The sequence below is a fragment of the Anguilla anguilla genome, chromosome 7, assembly GCF_013347855.1.
Source record: "Anguilla anguilla isolate fAngAng1 chromosome 7, fAngAng1.pri, whole genome shotgun sequence".
NCBI lineage: Eukaryota > Metazoa > Chordata > Actinopteri > Anguilliformes > Anguillidae > Anguilla > Anguilla anguilla.
The window spans coordinates 44,381,364-44,401,342 of NC_049207.1; the positions used below are offsets into that span (position 1 = coordinate 44,381,364).

The 19,979-nt window shown below is 43.8% G+C and overlaps 2 protein-coding genes across 5 annotated transcripts; one reads left to right on the forward strand and one right to left on the reverse strand.

Moving 5' to 3' along the window:
* Positions 1-836: 836 nt before the first annotated feature.
* On the forward strand, positions 837-11,733 carry LOC118231688 (glycosyltransferase 8 domain-containing protein 2-like). 2 transcript variants are annotated; one of them, XM_035425765.1, is made up of 10 exons: positions 837-867; positions 4,494-4,529; positions 6,814-6,906; positions 7,458-7,722; positions 7,901-8,018; positions 8,262-8,346; positions 8,794-8,900; positions 9,553-9,719; positions 10,502-10,614; positions 10,992-11,733. In XM_035425765.1, the coding sequence occupies exons 2-10, from the start codon at positions 4,511-4,513 to the stop codon at positions 11,162-11,164; spliced, it is 1,140 nt and encodes a 379-aa protein (XP_035281656.1). In that variant the 5' UTR covers positions 837-867; positions 4,494-4,510; the 3' UTR covers positions 11,165-11,733. The 2 variants fall into 2 exon arrangements, with proteins under 2 accessions (XP_035281656.1, XP_035281655.1); XM_035425764.1 differs by lacking the exon at positions 837-867 and adding an exon at positions 1,383-1,600.
* A 1,069-nt stretch (positions 11,734-12,802) lies between these two features.
* LOC118231687 (G/T mismatch-specific thymine DNA glycosylase-like) lies at positions 12,803-19,855 on the reverse strand. 3 transcript variants are annotated; one of them, XM_035425762.1, is made up of 11 exons: positions 19,717-19,855; positions 19,172-19,243; positions 18,196-18,371; positions 17,667-17,920; positions 17,110-17,179; positions 16,828-16,963; positions 16,320-16,402; positions 15,999-16,093; positions 15,262-15,433; positions 14,579-14,731; positions 12,803-14,224 (listed from the first exon to the last, which is right to left on the reverse strand). In XM_035425762.1, exons 2-11 carry the CDS (start codon positions 19,225-19,227, stop codon positions 14,085-14,087), a joined length of 1,335 nt encoding a protein of 444 aa, XP_035281653.1. In that variant the 5' UTR covers positions 19,228-19,243; positions 19,717-19,855; the 3' UTR covers positions 12,803-14,084. The 3 variants fall into 3 exon arrangements, with proteins under 3 accessions (XP_035281653.1, XP_035281652.1, XP_035281654.1); XM_035425761.1 differs by having other exon boundaries at positions 19,172-19,848; XM_035425763.1 differs by lacking the exon at positions 19,172-19,243 and having other exon boundaries at positions 19,717-19,846.
* Between the last annotated feature and the right edge of the window lie 124 nt (positions 19,856-19,979).

Consider the following 19,979-nt stretch of genomic DNA (forward strand, 5'->3'; position numbering starts at 1 on the left):
AACCTGCGCTTTTACGCGTCCCCAAACCCACGGTCTGGTAGAGGGAATCGACTGGTGTTTGAGGCGTCTGACCGAGAGACCGCTCACACGGGGAGTTTGTACAGATCCGCTGGGCTCTTAACATTTAGGATTTGACCTCACATTAGGGACCCACATAATAGACCAGGGAGAGAGGGAGGGAACCACTCTGTGCTACCATAACACATGACATCAGCGCTACAGTATCTGGACTGTAGCGTCTCGGCGCAAATTTATGGCTTGGCCAAGGCGAATACTTAGTATTAAAACAGCGGGAGTTGACGCTAAGCAAAGATATAGAAACGTGAAAACCGATCTAAGTCATGTCAAACCCTGGAGAATGAATAAGGAATTGATTTCTGTCGGTTACAGCCTCCGCGGCCTGCATAATGCAGAACACAGATATACAACAAGCAATTCAGAAAGAATCAAATAATTCTTTATTAGAGCTGAATTGTGTTGTACAGTAGTTATTCACAAAGTATTATTATTTGTTAGAATGCAGTATTATATAACTATAGCATTATATTATTACAAATACTTAGTAAGTGCATTATACGTACTCACAGTGCCTGGGAGCCGCTCACAATATACAAATTTACCCGCGGTTAAGAGCGATCATATTGATGCGGGGCGTAGGATATTTCTAGGTGAAATCTGAGTAGGTACTGTATCATTACTGTGCATACCGTACTGTATGATTCGGAACTCGGACGTAGTGATTCTTTGTAATTAATCTGCGGTTGCGGGTCGCTCACTTCACCACTGGGGGGCAGGTCGGTCTGTGCGATACTGCTCTGCTCAGCAACTGGCATATGTGTGATGTTCTACATTCTGCGAACAGCGGAGGTATGTTTCGTTATTGGACTGGGCGACCACGGAAAAGAGGAAACTGCAGGACGGTGATGAATGTTTATAAAAACCTTAATCACCAAGTTATGGAGCACAGTGGCTGTAGGCCTAATCAGTTTTTCAACTTTTCAGGAACCTTTTGTTGGTCAAAAGCAGTCTAAAATTCTACTACTGGAAACTGAAGGCTAATATATAAGCTCATATATAAGACAGGCATTCTTTCAATATTGTAAAATGAAACGGTGAATTCGACCTGTAGCTACAGAAAGTATGTGTTGTTGGTGGGAGGTCATATCAAGGGAGGCTGTGACTGTAAATGGACTGTAAAAATACAGTAACTTTTTTGTTTGTTTTGTTTTCCTGACTTACCAGAATGTAACAGCCAATTTATGAACCCTGACACAATCGAATGAAACCCCATACCTCAGAGTTAACTACTGTTTCCCATAATATACTTTGCGCGCCACCTTCTACATCCACATGGTCCCCGCGGGTCTGCTCCGAAGGCCCAGGGGTTGGGCAATATATGGGGCACATCTGGAAGGAACTTGCTGAAAGCCAAAGTCCTTTCGGGGAGCCTCTCTAATCGTGCTGTATGGAGCACCCCGCCTCCCAAAGAAACGCCGCTGACACGACACTCATGCCAATGGACACTTCGCTGCGGATTTCGGGGCATCTGGACTAACTGGAAAAATACATATTTTCCATCAATTATTGCATTACAAAATAGGTACGTGAAGTGATTTTGTCATTCTCGTAAATTTACTGTCGTGCGGTGTGTTTTTCAGCGGATGAGTGACACTTGAAAACCGTGTCGTAAAGATGCCGGAGCTCATCTCTACGGGACTTCTAATTAACAGCCACACGTTAAAAAATCGAAAATACGCGTAAGTGATAATAAAGTAAAATAATAATTTAAAATAATCAATTTGAGAGGTTCACTGCGGCAGCCTACCATTACCTGATGCTTTATTAATAAAATCACTGTTCTAATAACCAGCTATTTAAATTACAGATTGAACTTCAAACGATTGACGAATCAAAGTAAATAATGGTAAAACAGCATAAAAGGCATCTGTAACTCAATATTATGTTTCATTGAACGAACAGCCTTCCTAGATTTAATAGTTATAACATTTTAAGCACCCAAATGACCGGTCCATCTTTAGTGGTATAGTTGTACAGGCAGTTTGTTCTATGACCGTGGGTGCTGGCACCGAGAGTGCTATAATTCAGGCATTTTTTAAATATGTAAGTGCAGACCCTGCTGTGTTCGAATAGCTACCCTGCCTCCAAAACCAGCGGTTTTACTGCACTGGTGGCCGATCGTGACCTGCGGTTAAATGCTATCTTAAACCTTAGGTTAAGTGTTTTTTGGCAGATCATTCAGCATGAAGGGACAGTAGTATACCGATGTAGATTAGGCTGTAGCACAGTACATTAGCGTTTTGTGTATACTGAGCATGAGATAGATTAGCGTGTTGTGTAAAGTGAGCAGGGGTAGGTAAGGGTGTTGTGTTAAGTGAGTGTGGGTAGGTTAGTGTTTTGTGTTGAGTGAGCTTGGGATACATTTGTGTTTTGCGTTGCTGTGATCATGTTTTTTGTTAAGTAAGTGTGGGGTAGATAAGTGTTCCGTGTTAAGTGAGTGTGGAATAGATTAGTGTTTTGTATAAAGTAAGTGTGGGGTAGGTTGGTGTTTTGTGTTACTGTAATAGATTAGTGATTTTTGGTATGTAAGCATGGAGTCGATTAATGTTTTGTGTTAAGTAAGCATGGGGTAGATTAGTATTTTGTGTTACGATAGTGTGGGGTATATTAGCGTTTTGTGTTAGCTAAGCATGGGGTGGATTATTGGTTACCCCACAGTGAACCTAGAGAAGCATTGGAAATTAAATCTTGCTGCATCATGTGGATTTAAACTGTGACTCAGTGAAAGAGTTATCTGTGGTTGAGGGAGCAAGAGAGGGAAAGTAAATTAAAGATAAATAGACACATGAGAGAAAGAATAATTTGTGATTTGTGTGCATTGTTGCAGTACTCCTCTTTTTGCAGTAATTTATTAAACTTTGGGGGGAGAAAAAAACCAAAGGAAAATGAAGTTTGCTGTGTGGGGTGTCAGTGTAAAGTTTTTGTTCTCAGTGCAGTGAAGTAGCTCGCACTGTTGGGAAACCTACTGCCAAATTTACACTAAAAACACATAAAAATACATATTCAAGACATCTGAAATAGCAAGAGGAACGATTGTTCAAAAATCAAGAGCTGGGAAATTAAATATTTTTGGAGAAAAAAATTTAGAATTTGAAACAAGGAACACAGAGGTTGACCTTTAACAGAGGTGTTTTTGTTTTCTCAATAATAATACTGCCTAAAAGTTTCCTGTTTTAAGGTCACACTCATGCGCTCATATATGCACGCACAAACACACTCACAAACACACGCTGATGCTATCACATGCGCACGCATGCACACACACAAACAGACACGCACGCACACATGTTTAAGTGTAAGGTTTTGGGTATCGTTTTTACATATCCTCTCCTCTCTGCCGATGCTGGATAGTTCTCCAGGTTGTTATGAGAGCTGTGTTGCTGTTATTAATATTTTCCTGAGTTTGGCGCTTGGGAGCACAGGACCCCCTGCTCTGTGTGCACGGTTTAAAATTTCATCCTTGAGCTTCAGCCCTGGTTTCCTGGCGTATCAGCAATTTGGGCTGGAGGGTATTGCCACAGAGAGAAATTGTTTGAAGGAAAAGTATACATGGTGGAAGTTTGTTCATCTGCCTAGAGCGTTCATGTAGCTAACACATATCGACACAGTTCAGCTGCTGTAGCTGCTACACACTGATACTGCAAATCTATTGTGGCTATCACGCACTGAAATAGCACATATAATGTGGCTATCACACATAAGGGTTGTCAGATTTAGAATTAGTTAAAACCGGGGGTGGGGGGCCAATTGTAGGTAAATTTATTCCACCAATTACTCAAACCGGACATTACATTTTCCGGTTGGGACCACAAAACAGACCTTTACGAATGATTTGAAAACCGGACATTCTGGTTGAAAACCAGACTTTTGGCAACCATATCATACACTGATATAGCACAGCTAATTTGGCTATCATACACTGATATAGCACAACTAATGTGGTTATCACACGCTGATACAGCATAGCTGATATGGCTATCACAGATACAGCAGAGTTAATGTGACTATCACACACTGATACAGCACAGATAATATGGCTAACACTCACTGATACAACACAGATAATATGGCCACCACACATTGATATAACATAGCTGATATGGCTATCACAGATACAGCAGAGCTAATGTGACTATCACACACTGATGCAACACAGCTAATATGGCCACCACACATTGATATAACATAGCTGATATGGCTATCACAGATACAACACAGCTAATATGGCTATCACTCACTGATACAGCACAGATAATATGGCTGTCACACTGTGAGGGTCAGTCTGAAAGTGCGGCGCTTCTGCAGATCTGGCCCTGTGTGGTCAGCATACGCTCGTTAGCCGCGTCCGCATGCAAGATGTACCGTACAGCAGCTGTCCCTGATTCATGACCCAAGTTTTAAATCTTCCTTTACAGATGGTGCCTGAGGAAAGATGGTCCAGCTGAGGAAGTGTGAGTGTTGCGCATGTTCCTTATTAAACTTTGTGTGCGTACAATGCAGCTTCGCCCTCATGCCAACAGATTCTGTGCTACCCGCCGAAGCTCACTGCGTTTAACATGGAAAAACACAAAAGGACGATCGCACTGCGCCCGTCCTGTAAACAATAAATCCTGCAGGATCATAAATACTGTAAGACTGTAAATCCTGTAGGACAGGTCCTGTGGGATAATGCATAGAGCTTGGTGTTTAGGGGGAACGGTGTGAGAGGAGTCTGTAAACAGAATAGCTGTGTGTCGGGCGGCTGGTAATGATGTGTTCGGCTCTGGCCAGACTCCGCGGTGGCGGCCCCTCTGAATGCAGGCTTTGTGCTCTGGGCCCTGCTGCTACCTCCCAGGCTTTCCCCCCGACGCTACTGGAATGCTCCCATACGTCTAACTCGCATGTGTGTGTGCGTGTATGTGTGTGTGTCCATGTGAATCAGCGTGTGTGTGTGTGTGTGTGTGTGAGAGAGAGAGAGAGAGAGAGAGAGAGTGCTCCTGGGCAGAACTGATGATGTAAGAGATGAATGTGTTAAGAGCTTGCATATGTTAGTGTATAAGGTATAAGTGATGATCTAATTACTTTTGTGTGTGTGTGTGTGCATGGTGCATGTGTGTATGCATGTTCATGTGTGTGTGACTGTGTGTGTGTGCATGTTCATGTGTGCGTGTGCGTATGTGTGTGTGCATGTTTATGTGTGCGCATGTGTGTGCATGCTCCTGGACAGAAGTGATGATGTATCTACAGGGCTGCTTTAAGAGTTGTTGAGGAGAAATTAAAGAACCCAAATCTAACCCTTTTCCCTGAGCTACTGTACACTCACATCTTGCAACAGGCCCATAAAACTCTGTGGCGGCAGTTTATTAGCACTATAATGAAACCAGTGACTCACGAGCCCTTCTAATGAATGAAATTCTGTTAAATGTCACATTTTTAAAACACAGTCATATTTCTGTCATTAGTTTACCCATTACTGCATTCAAATTTACCAGCCTGTGGGCCACTGTGAACTGGGAATCAGGGCATTTCACACACCCTTCTGTCCATGTACTCACACAGACAATTCCCTAAGAGTGTGTTTGTGTGTCTGTGTGTGTTTGTGTGTGCACACTTGCACATGTAAGATGAGTGTTTGTACAGAGAGAATGAGATTTATGAATTTTGTGATTTCATTTCAGATAATAAATAGCACCATTCTCATGATTATATGGTTATGTTGTAATGATGTGATTATGTCTTTAGCTGAATGTATCTTTGAGGCTCAGTATACTGTGTGTTTAAGCAGTTACAGCTGGGTGCTTTCAGAAATAAATACCCCACTCACGTTTTTTCTCCCATTTAAAATGTTCATTAAGGCACAAGCGAGAGATTAACACTTTATTTTCACCCAAATTGTATTACAGGAAAGTAACACATTTTCCCATAAAGTTTGTCATTTCTGAGCATTAGAGTTTGATACATCTGTATTTCTTTTGCCCTTCATGTATATTTTAACTTGCAGGATGTTTAAAGAATGAAGCCGCCTGTGAAGGGCAGTGGTAGAGATCAGAGGTCAGCACTGCTTATTTAGACAGCCAGTCTGAGACTGATAGCTCAGCTCCAGGGCGGTCTGAGATGGAAGTTTGAAATGAAGGGAAGAAGGTCTTCATCTGGGGTGTAGACAGGTTGTGTGTCCCAAAGCACTGACCTGAGCGAAAGTCTTGTGCTTGACACGTAATGACGGGAGGTTTGGATCGGAGTGTAAATTAGCTGAGCCTAGATTGTCCTGCATTTCACCCTATTCACACTGACATGGTCAGCTTCACAAATCTCGCACACATTTCACGAGTGACTGCTGACTTTACAATGGCCAATGAGGTAAATTCTGAAACAGAGAGGAGGTAAAATAGGTATATTTTGAAACAAAGAGTAGGTAAAATTGGTATTTGTTGCATCTCCCCCACCTCAACAATATGTCCACCCTCCCTCCAGTCGTGTCCTCTGAGTGACTGTTGTGCATTAACATTCAACTGCGGGTGAAACGTTGAGTAAATAAACCCTGTTTAGCCATTATTGAAAAATATGATTGTATGCTTGTGTCCACTGGCAAATTCTTTCTGGAAGGTTCCTCAATCTCTTTCCTGCATCACTGTAAATTAGATCCCTTCTCTCTGCCTTGTTACACTAAATTAGGTCCTGTCTCTTTCCTGTGTTGCACTAAATGAAGTCCCCTACATATACATGTATAATATACATTATTGTTCCTCCCTATTACAGTAAACCGGGTGCTCCTGATGTTGCTGATTTTGATGATGTATATAATCCTGTACAGCAAGGTTCACAAAGTCCAGCTCCCAAACGGCAATACAGGTACGCTCAAATTCCTCGCAGCTAAAACTGCGGTCATTCTGTCCCAGGCAGTACTGCAGTAGATTATCCACAGGGGGGATAGGAGTCAGTTACTTCACTTGAAATGCTTTACCTTCAGGGATCTACCATACTCCAGTCCTGGAGGATTGCAGAATGTTTTTGTGGCTTCTTTTTTTTTTATCAGTATCCAGTTTAGACCTTGGAAACAATTAGCCAATTAGCCAGTGACTTCAATTTAGCACTGCAGCTTTCATGCTTTAGATGTTAAATTTGGTAGAATTCAAACACTTTTAGAGATCTTTGAGTATTTTCACCAAAACCTATTTCTAACCAAAAGGTTCTCATGATAGAAATAATTTTGTCCTGAATATTGATTAAAATAAATAGATGTTTTTTTGAAAATGATCAATAATCTGTGGGATTTTTTACTTACATATTTTTTTTTTTTACTAAAGGTTAAAGTATTCCAGATAAAAAATATTGAACCTGGGTCTGGTTAGAATGTGTGGTCATGTGATGGTACCCCTGTCTGTGGGTGTTCCCTTTGGAAGGAGAGTCGGGCGGAGTCAAGATGGAGCCGGGAGTCACACACAAGGCAGCAGGTAGAGAGAAGCCGGAGGAGGCAGAGATGTTGGAGAAGGTGGAGACTGTAGCACAGGTGGAGGAGGTGGACGGTAACGCCATCCTGGTGGTCATCTGCGCTGCCAAGGAGAGGATGGGTGGTGCCATGACAACCATCAACAGTGTGCGCAGCAACACCGAGGCCAACGTGATCTTCTACATTGTCACCCTGCGCGACGCCGTCTCCTACACCCGGTACAGCACATAAACACTTCCCCCTCTCCCTCAGCCCCCGCTAAGGTTCCACCATCAAGAGTACCTACCATAATTGGGTCAAATACTTTTATTTGAAATGCTATAACCCTTTAGACACCATTAATGTCTGCCAGGTTACTGACAATTTCAAAAAGAAACCTCTATTTTCATTTAATAGACAGTATATTGAGAACTCCGATCTGAAGAACATCAAGTTTAAAATCCTGGAGTTTAACCCAATGGTTCTGAAAGGGAAGGTGAAATCGGACTCCACCCGCCCCGACCTGAAGCACCCGGTGAGTCCAGGTGTTTGCATATTCATGTAACCTGTTTCACATACACCTGATTTACACATTTCCTGCATAACTATCTTCAGCTTATGTTCTAGAGTCAATACTGAAGAGAAAGGTGATTTTGGACTCCATTTTGGCTCTCTATAAGCACACGTTTTTTGACACTGCAGTGCATACTTATGTAAGAGACCATTTTGGACACCATTTTGGCTTAGTATAAGCATGGGCTGCTTTCCTGTTTTCTAGCTCAACTTTGTCCGCTTCTACCTGCCGCTGCTTGTCATCGGACACAAGAAAGTGATCTACTTAGATGATGATGTCATTGTGCAAGGTAAACACTTCAAGGTGAAGGTGCCAAGATAGCTTATGTTCCTTCTGCACTCACCTCCAGCAGAAAGAAAGGCAGTTCCGGGACATTTAAAACTCTCATTGTTCCAGTGATTAAGTTCAACTCGCAGTGGCGGAAGAATCCAAGGCTATTGTATATATTTAAATGTACTGTTACAGTGCTGTGTATATTTACAATTTACAAATATGTGAATGAAAACCTCTATGGTGGCAGCATTTCAAAGACACTTATTCATTTATTCGTCCTGGTTGAAATGTGTCATTTAGTCCTGTTGAAATGTGTGATTTTCCAATTAGTGTTTCATGTCTCTTTAGAGCTTTTATTTGCACACTATGTATGCGTTTACTCTGTAATGTATGATCAATGCACTGAACGAGCAGAGTCATTTACAGTGGTAATGGAAGCGGATGCCTGCTCTCTCTGACTCAGGGGACATACAGGACCTGTACAACACTAAACTGGACCCAGGACATGCTGCTGCCTTCCCCACCGACTGCGACCTGCCGTCTGACGTGGTCCGTAGCATGGGCATGCAGGTAAGGACTGTGACCTGGGGTTAGAGGAGGTCCAGAGCATGGGCATGCAGGTAAGGACTGTGACCTGGGGTTAGAGGAGGTCCAGAGCATGGGCATGCAGGTAAGGACTGTGACCTGGGGTTAGAGGAGGTCCAGAGCATGGGCATGCAGGTAAGGACTGTGAGCTGGGGTTAGAGGAGGTCCAGAGCATGGGCATGCAGGTAAGGACTGTGACCTGGGGTTAGAGGAGGTCCAGAGCATGGGCATGCAGGTAAGGACTGTGACCTGGGGTTAGAGGAGGTCCAGAGCATGGGCATGCAGGGAAGGACTGTGACCTGGGGTTAGAGGAGGTCCAGAGCATGGGCATGCAGGTAAGGACTGTGACCTGGGGTTAGAGGAGGTCCAGAGCATGGGCATGCAGGGAAGGACTGTGACCAATTAGCTATATATGAAATACAGGTAAGATAACATCTATCTGGGTGGTATACAGGTAAGACACAGGACATTTGCAGTACATGAAATAGATTGTTTAGAAGGTATGCAGGTATAAAAAAGGTTGAATATGAAATGCAGGTAGTTTAAGTGATGAAGAGGTGTGATATGAGGGTACAGGCAGTTTAAGTGATGAACATGTATGTGTGTGTATATGTGTGCGTGTGTGTCTGTTTCTCAGACGACGTACATGGGTTTCCTGGACTACAGGAAGATGCAGGTGCGGGATCTGGGGATCAACCCGAGCGAGTGCTCCTTTAACCCCGGCGTGATCGTGGTTGACGTGGAGGAGTGGAGGAGGCAGAAGATCACCAAACAGCTGGAGGGCTGGATGCAGAGCAACGTCAGGTTTGCGTTCAACCCTGCTGGGGCTCAGTCTAAAATCTGCCCCTGTGCGCCCCACAGCTTCCCCCTACATCTATCACCTGCCCCTCTGCATTCCACATTTACTCCCTACATCTATCACCTGCCCCTCTGCATTCCACATTTACTCCCTACATCTATCACCTGCCCCTCTGCATTCCACATTTACTCCCTACATCTATCACCTGCCCCTCTGCATTCCACATTTACTCCCTACATCTATCACCTGCCCTTCTGTATTCCACATTTACTCCCTACATCTATCACCTGCCCTTCTGTATTCCACATTTATTCCCTACATCTATCACCTGCCCCTCTGTATTCCACATTTACTCCCTACATCTATCACCTGCCCCTTTGCAACCATAATCTACCCCTCTGCGTTTCACATCCACCCCCCATATGCAACACCTGCCTCTCTGCATCCGAAATTCTGCCCCTCTCAGGACTTGGTACAGTCCCGCTGAAAAGTTGCCAGATCAGACTCTGCTCTTTCATTTCCTCCCCCGTATCCTTCTGCACTTTCATTTCTTCCCCCATCCTTCTGTGCTCTTTCATTCTTTCCGCTGTCCTACGACACTCTTTCATTCTTCCTCCCATCCTCTCAGCTGTCAACCCGTCCTCCGGTATGACACTCTTCACCTCTGGCTGCTTTCGGCTGTGAAAACAGCTTTTCAGTGTCTGGTCAAACGGTTAAAAAGTTAAAAGAGGGAAAAGGAGTTACTCCGTGCCTTTAAAGAAGCATTGCCTCCCCCCTCCCCCCTCAGGGACAACCTGTACACCAGCTCGATGGCAGGAGGCGTGGCCACTCCCCCTATGCTGATCGCCTTCTACCAGAAGTACTCCGACATCGACGCCAACTGGCACATCGGACACCTGGGTGAGACCAGATGATTTCACCTGTCTAACGGGCGTCGATCTCATGAACATGGTCTTGAATGGCAGGGGGAAGAGCACTTCCTTGCAACAACTGAAGCTATAAATTCTGACCTTCAGATAAATATATATGCTTGAGCAGATCCTGGTATGTGTGTGTGTGTGTGTAAAATACAAAGTAACTCCTGAGACTGCTCTCTCCTTGAATATGGGCCAACTGTAAAAATACTGAACCACTGCTGTGTCCTTTGACACAGGAGTCTCATTTACATTTATTTGCAAATAAATTATCCTTCCTTATTTTTTATGCTTTGTTTATTTAAACTTCAGGGTGGGCCTACAGCAAATTTAACATAAGCCCCCCTCTCCTCCCCCCCTCAGGCTGGAGCCCTGACACTTGGTACTCCGAGGCTTTCCTGCATACAGCTAACCTACTGCACTGGAACGGCCGGTTCAAACCCTGGGACTTCCCCTGTGTGCACATGGAGCTGTGGGAGAAGTGGTATGTCCCGGACCCCACGGGCAGATTTGTATTGGTACGACCCGAGAGCTGAGACAGAGGAGCAACAGCACAGCCGACGAACCACAGCAAGCTGGTGCTCTGGACAAGGGGTGGGGAGGGAGGCAGAGAGGTGGGGGAAGAGAAAGAAGACAGAGAAACAATGAAGACTGTGAAAGAGTGAAAGAGAATGTGTGAGAATGAACAAAAGTGTGACCGCAAGTGTAAACCAAAGAAAGACGAAATAACTAAGAGTGTGAAAGGGTGAATAACTGAGAGTGCGAGAGAGGTAATGACAAAGAGAAACGCAGAGCATGGCGTCTCTACATTTCCCTGGCCGGTCCTGCACAGCTGCATGTGTGAAATTCACAAGGAACAGTGTTCTGCAAAACACCACATGGAGAAGAACCCAAGGGTTTGGATCTTCACAGTACTGAACGGTTTACCCTGACTGCTGCACTCCCCGTCGCCTGCAGGGGGTGCTGCTCCCATTCTGAACCACTTGGCATGCTGGAAAACTCAGAACACTCTTTGTCAGGTAATATAAATGAAATCCACTATGGACGGCACTCCGTGGGAGAACTGTTCGTTTTCAACCATTTTAAGGACATCCTGGCATTATTTGCAGGCTAATAAATAATAAAACATTCACCTTTACTAAAGCCTTTTTATTCAGTGACGCAGGGTGCTTTTGCATGATGTGGCTTCGTTTTCAGCTACTTTCAGACCCCAGATGCTTAAAGACTGCACCTTGGAAATAACGAGGCTAGGCTAACGGGCGCCTGTAATTACAAAGCTCATTAGCCGGCTGCACTCGCATATCCACGTTCTCGCACTCACATATGCCACCGATTTAAGAGGTTTGCACGGTCCCATTTCCCCCAAAATTCAAGCGGTCATTACAGCTGCAGCTGGGTACATCAGAAAGACATCAGTTCAGCGACACACAGTGTCCCTGAGAATGAACGCTGCACCAGAACCAACTCTTTCTTTAACCCTCGTATCGTCTTGTTTTGCACGTACCCCATGTCTACAGGGTCAAGAATGACTCACCCTCACCAGACCCCCTGTTATAAAGCCTCTTCATTTAATTTTAAACCCTAAATCAATATTTTTCATGTAGAAACTTCTTGTCGGTCATCAATATATAAAGAAAAATACTGTCTTCAGAATTTTAAACCCTAAATCAATATTGTTCATGTAGAAACTACTTGTCGCTCATCAATATATAAAGGAAAAACTGTTTTCAGAATTTGACACCACAAATCAATATTTTTCATGTAGAAACTATTTGTCGCTCATCAATACATAAAGGAAAAACTGTTTTCAGAATTTTAAACCCTGAATCAATGTTTTTAATGTAGAAACTACTTGTCGCTCATCAATACATAAAGGAAAAACTGTTTTCAGAATTTTAAACCCTGAATCAATATTTTTCATGTAGAAACTACTTGTCGCTCATCAATACATAAAGGAAAAAACTGTGTTCCGAATTTTAAACCCCAAAGCAGTATTCTGTAATGTAGAAACAACATCAATAAATCACGATGTTTTCCAAGTTCACAGACCAGAAAGACGGTATTTCTTCAGTCCACACACCACTCGTTTTTGCGACAAATCGCAAAATGTCATTTCTGTTTTTGCTGCACTACATGTGTGGTACTTAACATTGTTAAGAATGACAAAACAAAAATCTCACTACTGGGACCTTTAATAGACCATCAAGGGTCATCTAAAAAAATGCTAACATTTTTAAAAACATACATTGGAAACAGTAAAACATAACAAACAAAAAATAAAATAAAAAATACAGCACCAAGAGAATGTAAATATTGTAAACATACGATGAAGGCCGCCGGGACAGATCAGCACGGACGCACTGAGCACGTGCAGTGTGGAGCAGCAGAGGCTCAGGGGGGAGGGGCCAGAACCCCCCCCCCCCCCCCTTCCTCTCGTAGCCTTTTATTCCTGAAGCTTCTCTTCCCCACAGGGCGCTGCTCTCTGAAAGAGGCTGCAGGTGAGCGAGGCAGACAGTGGTTTTGACCTTTTTGGTGACAGGTAAGAACGGGGACATGGTGTGGGAGTGGTGGCAGACGTCTGTATGAGATTGGATTTTTCCTGGTTCTGAACATCATCACAGCCATTATATTACCCCATTACCTGGGGGAATATTATTCAGAGCAACACTCTATACACTTTCTGTATGTGTATATGCATACATATAACCGACTGTAATTGGTCATAATAAGAATGTTACAACTTTAAACCAATATCAGGTGTTCTCCTCGACCAGCCTACTGTCCTTAAACTGCAGCTTTGCATCTCTTGTTACCGCGTAACTGTCGTGGGTTTCCTCCCACAATGCACCTCCAGCAGCCATTTCAAGTAGAGGAATAACACATTGCTTTCACCCTGCGTGCATGCAAATGTGTGTGTGTGTGTGTAGAAGGGTCAAATCCCGCAGTCATAGCAGGATGCCCTTAGATAAATGGCATCAGTCAAGTTTGAGTTGAAATCCCTGATTTAAGACAGTCCTGAAATTAAACCTGCTGTCATTTCTTGGCAGCAGGTCATTCACACTTATTGCAAAAAATGTTACTTTCTTAAAAAGATTTCTTTAAAAATCTTCTCATTATTCAAAACATTGCATTTCAAAAAATCTAATCAATGTATTACGTTACATTTTTATATATAAAAACTACCATTATCCAAAGCAATTGCCCAATATGGTAAACTAATCTATTTCCAATTCATAGAGGGAGCAGTTTGTGACATCATCCTTCTGTGGTCCCTGATTGGCTGGTGAGCATGAGGGGAGACCCTTCACTGCTGACAGGTAACCCAGGTAACTCGCGTGAGGCCTTTCCGAGCAGGAAGCTGCATTACACCTGCAGCCTTTGTGCATTTTCCTGGGAGGAGTCCTGAGAGGCTCCGCCTACCGCACTGTCTCTGCCCTCCGAGAGGCTCCTCCCCCCTCACGCAGTCTCCGCCCCCAGCTGAGGCTTTGCGCTGCCGCCGATGTCGGGGATCTCATCGGCGAACGACTGCATCATCCACCGTCCTTCTGGGACACTCCCCACGCCTGCTGCGGGTGGGGCCTCCTTGCCGGACACATCTGACGGTAAAAAGAGACAAACAATTGACGAGACGATCAAAGTGCCCGTAGACGGCAGAGTCCACAGCCCAGCTAAGGACCGTGCCTACGCGTCCATGGGTTTGCCATTGATGTCTACACCTGACTGAGGTCACTGTGAGAAACACTTCACGAAAGCTAGACTGGCTCAAGACGGGACTATGGACATAACTGAACATTTTATTTAAGAGGGGGGGTGTTGGCTTTTAAACAGCATTTTTATCATAAGTCATCAGATGGTGAATGTGTTAGGTGAAGTATACAGTATGAGTGTCAGGGGGTGTGTTTACATTTGTGCGTGTGAGTGTGTGTGCGAATGTATGTGTCTGTTCTCACCAGTCTCTCCTGCAGCAGAGAAGCTGCAGTGCCCATTGCTCTGCTCGGCTCCGCCCCCGGGCACGCCCACTGCCTCAGAGTACGCCCCCCCGAATGCGTTCTCGTACCCGGGGTCGTACTGCTCCTCCTTAATGGCAAGCCTCTTAGCGTCCTCTGAAACGCACATAATCACAGACACATGTGAGCATCAACACAATCACACACGTGAGCATTAGCATAATCACAAACGCATGCGCACACACACACACACACACATACGCATTACCACAATCATGCACTCACACAAACACACACACACGCACACAGTGAGCATTACTACAATCACACACACACACACACACAAACAAGCATTACTACAATGACACACGTTCGTATAAGCATTACCACAATAAAGCCTGCACGAACATTACCACAAGCACACACGTGAGCATTAACATCATCACTAAACTGTATGTGAGAACACAGTCATTAAAGAGCAGAACTGTGAATACAATCACAAGTGACTACACTCATTTTTCCCTCAAGCACCTTCCAACTGAGAGTCCATTTCCTGTCCCCACAGTATTAGCATCAGCCACACACCAAAAATCAGCTTCCTTTGACCCCACCCCTCACAGTGGTGGTGGTAACCTTAGACCCGCCCCCACGTGAATACTGCCCGCCCCCTCCCCGGGTCACGTTACCTTTGGCCAATCCCAGGTCGAAGCTGTACTTGACCTCCTCCACTTCCCTGTTCTTGACCACGCCCTTCAGCTGGTCGCGCAGCTCCAGCAGCTTGATGTAGAAGTGCACCTTGTCCTGAGCGCGGGGGAACTGCGCGCAGCGGGCGCTGGACGAGGGCATCAGGTAGCACACCTGTACGGAGGGGGCGGGGTCAATGCCAATTACCAACAGGCCCGCCCGCTTCAAACCCCTCATATCTGCACACGCGACTGGTGAAAAGCTCATAAAAACGATGAAGCCCTAATTAATAGCAGTGCTGATATCTAATGGTGATTAATGCCAGGAAAGTGCCAGTCAGTTTATAGCACTTCTACAGACATGCTTAATCGATTACAGAATGCGATTTCTAGCCTACATTAGCGTCGCAGAACCACATCACAATCAAAAATACTAGAACGACGGAGACAATATCAGAAGCTAATGTGACGTATGTTCCCAGGAAAACTTGATTGAAAAACACTGACCGGGTTGAAATCATGTTATAGGCTACGTGTAGCAGCTTTGTCTGCATTCATGGCGTGCATTTTGACATGTATGAACAGAGTAACTTCAACTGAAACTATTTTTACAGGATTTTTCATAGAGAGAACACACCTGCTATAATAAAGTGTAAACATAACGTGTTATCACATGCAAAATAAAACACACGTGCACACTTTTTTTCTGTGGTCCCTCTTTTGATTGGAGGGCTTCTTACCGTGTCAGTTTCTGGAACCTTCTGTGGCTGAACGCCAAATTCCAATTTCTTTGGCTTGAACCCAAAGATCTCTCTACTGAACATTTCATAAATACCTGAAAAAAAGATAAAATAATACAGGCAATCCACCTTTATACCACATTCAATCTTGACCAGTTATCCTCATAACTTCACAACTGTCACATAACATTTCTGTTCCAAATTTAACCAACCATTATATCTACTGATGTCTAGTTTCAGGATACATCTATTAGTTATGAGACATGAGCACAAGTGTTTGGTTGAAAATACCGCACATTTCCTGGGTAATTCTTTACTCACATTTCCCATTAAAGACAGCAATACGAGGCTTGTATTTTTGAAGCTTCTCCACCAGGATCTTCCCTCCTTCCCTCAGCTCTTTGCTGTGAACAGTCACATAGAAAATCAACATGTTTGTTTAATCTGCATACTACACATGCAACATTACACGGCATACTGTAGATGCAACATTACATACAACATACAGCACAAACAACATTATATACAACATACTGCACATGCAACATTACATGGCATACTGTAGGTACAACATTACATACAACATACAGCACAAACAACATTATATACAACACACTGCACATACTGTACATACAACATTACATAGAACATTGCATACAGCATAGTGTACATACAGCATTACAGACAGCACAGTGTATATACATTACATGCAGGATACTGTACAAACTGAAAACACAGACCAGGACATCAGCTCTAATACGTCAGCAGACCTTAGTGCTTTTATGTTTGCCCCAAACACTCACACAAATACACGCACACACACACTTACGTAGAGAGGTCTTTGCTTCCGGGAGTGGTTCTCTGTACCATGTTGGTGAATCCGATGCTGTATTTCTCTGGCAGGGTCTCGTCATGCATGTGATTGAGCTGCTCTTCCGTGATCCCAGCTAAGTACAGGCACTTCCCTGAAGGCGCAAACAGCCATTAACACATCCCTTCACAGCACTGCACATTGAGATCATGCTTCCTGCATGGTAAAAACATGAAAAACACAGAGGTAAAATGAATCATGTTTCATAATGTAGAGTAAAAAAAGAAGCATGTAACTCACAGAAATGATTTCCCGGTCCAGGAAACCACCTTCCAATGTAGGCTGCCATCAGTCCTGGGTTGATTCCAATCTAGAGAGAAAATTCAGCATAGCTCAGTATCATTTCCATTGTGAAAATGCTATCACATACATCCTGGAGAGCCATAGGGTCTTCCAAGGTCATGATTCCACATCAAAATGACAGTAACCAAACTGCTTCATAGAATTATGACAAGGCTGAACAAATATACCTTGTTTTTAAACTCTGGACTCAAGATCGAACATGCTGAATCATGAAGACTACATCAAGAGCCAGGAAAACTCTCCTCAGACAATCTGAATGAGTCCTTCAATTAACGCCAGCATCATTGAATATGTTGCAGTGTAGTGGTTAGAGAGAACCCCAGAGTTTGCACGTTCAAATCCAAAACAGGCCACTGCAGTTGTACCCTTGAGTAAGGTGATTAACCTGAATTTTTATCGAAATATCCACCTGAATAAATGATTTTGTGTAGAAGTGTAAGGCGTGCAAGTTGCTCTGGTTGGACAAAATAAATAAGGTATGTGTGTAAACTCACGATGACAAAGTCCAGGTTTTGGGTGAGGATGTCTGGCAAGGTTTTGGTCATGACCTCGGCCTCGGTCATGCCTTTGAACCGGTCCACCTTCCTCTTCACCTTCTTGAATGCCTCGTCGATCTTCTCCTGTTTGCCCTCCTCTTCCTTGGCCTCCTTGGCCTTTTTGGGTTTGGGGCCGGGCTTGGCTTTGGGTTTGGGCTCCTTGCTTTCCGCAGGCTGTGCCCTCTTCCTCTTCCCCTTCCCCTTCCCCTTTTCTGCAGGGTGGGGGTGACAAGAGGCGCGTCAATCCCAAAACTCACCCCGAAAAATGCTTGGGTAACCCCCCCCCCCCCACAAAAAAAAAAAAAAAAAAACCACCGACATAACCTTGTTTTGACAAAATTGTAGAGTACAGTGCAAAAAACTTAAATATACGAGGGTGAACTAATAACTTTATAGAGTAAAGGGGGTCCAGGATGTACAGCAAAGCTATAACAGCATGTACCGAACAACACAAAAAACCAACACACTCTCCAGGACAGGATCGCACCTGGTACAGGGGCTGGGGTCTCCGGTTGGGGTTCGGGGTGCAAGTTGGGCATTGGCGGGACCCCCATCACAGGCCCCGCTCCTGGGCCCCTGGGGGCCTCCATGAGCTGGACAGCGCTAGCCATCTGCTGCAGCTGCAGGGCCTGGAGAGCCTGCATGTGCTGAGCGGACTGCACCCTGCAGGACACAGGGAGAAATGCACAGACAGACAGACACCTTCATAAAACAGACAGGCAAAGAAATAGGCCTACTCACTGATACACTGCCATTAAATAGACAGGCACAAATAAATACTCACAGGTATACCTTTATTAAATGGACTTCCACAGAAATACTCACAGGTATGCATTTATTAAATAGACTTGCAGATAAATACTCACAGATATGCCCTTATGAAATACTCACAGGTATAACTTCAAACACACACACTTTTTAAAATATATAAATGCAGTCCATTTACTTTTATAACACAGGTTGGGAAGAAACAGACACCTTTAAGTTAACACCTTTAGACAGTCAGATGGACAGACAGGCCAACACACACGCACACACACTTACAACACCTAGCCTACATCATTTAAACACTTGGCTGATTTATAATAATTACAATGTCCGAATTGTAATTGTTGCCGAAGAAATACTTGGTATAGACAGCAAACGCATGTGGTAACTGTAAAAAACACACCATAGCCAAAAGACGGATCCCCAAACATGACAGTTTAGGGATAGCATGTCCCATTTAGCGTACAACGCAAGCCAATAAGGGAAACTGCAAAACTTGTATATGCTTTATGTTAACATATCGCAGCCAGTTCGACGTTCGGGTTATTGTGAATGGCCATTTTATAATTCATAAATGAGGAAGAAATAAGAAGAAATAAGTGACAGATATTGTCATGGCGGGTTCGTATTGTCGTGGACTAATTAATGCAGATTCCTGGCGCCTGAATCTACGATGATGCAGCGTTATAACTCACCAATGTTGAAGATATTCCGCAGGAAGCCTCATAGCGGAATACTGCTTTTCTTCCATCTTAATGGTGGATTTACTTAAATGGATCAATAACATTCAGGAGGATGTTACAGACAGCTAACCGATAACGATACTACTGAACCCTCGAATTCACAATGGGCGCAAAATTCCGAGCAGCTATGAAACCCCACTTATATACGGATGGCTGACACTCCTAAATAGTTAGCTTAGCTAGCTAACATTAGCTACACAGCTAGCTACACGAGCAACAGGCAAACGTTAGCTGGCTGGTAAACAGTAATTTTCAAACACTGAGAATATTTCCCCAACTATCGTTACAACAGTAACTGTATATAACAAAATACACCTTAGACAGTTAGCTAGGAGGCTAATAATACAAGACAATTAACAAGTTAAACTGCTAGCCAGCTAATAATGGCCTGCTACTGTCATTCAAAAATACAGCTAGCTAGCAAAAATAAAGGACATAAAAACGTGATGTAAGCTTAACCGGTACAACCACAATAAGCACATCGTTTAGCTACATACCTGTTAAAAATGTCGCCAAAATTAGTTTCTCATGAGAAGGAAAAAGTTTATAATAACCCAATATAATCAGCCAAGCAGGTCCGGTAGAGTAACAAAAGAGCCACTACACCACACAGCCAGTCAACTCTGGCATCAGAAGCTACCAACAGCAAAACGGGGGGTTCAGAAATTGATGGCCTTCATGTCAAATGGTAAGATAATATTTACAGTAACTAAATGCACAAAACTTGACAAATAAGCTGCTGTAATTCATTTTACAAAAC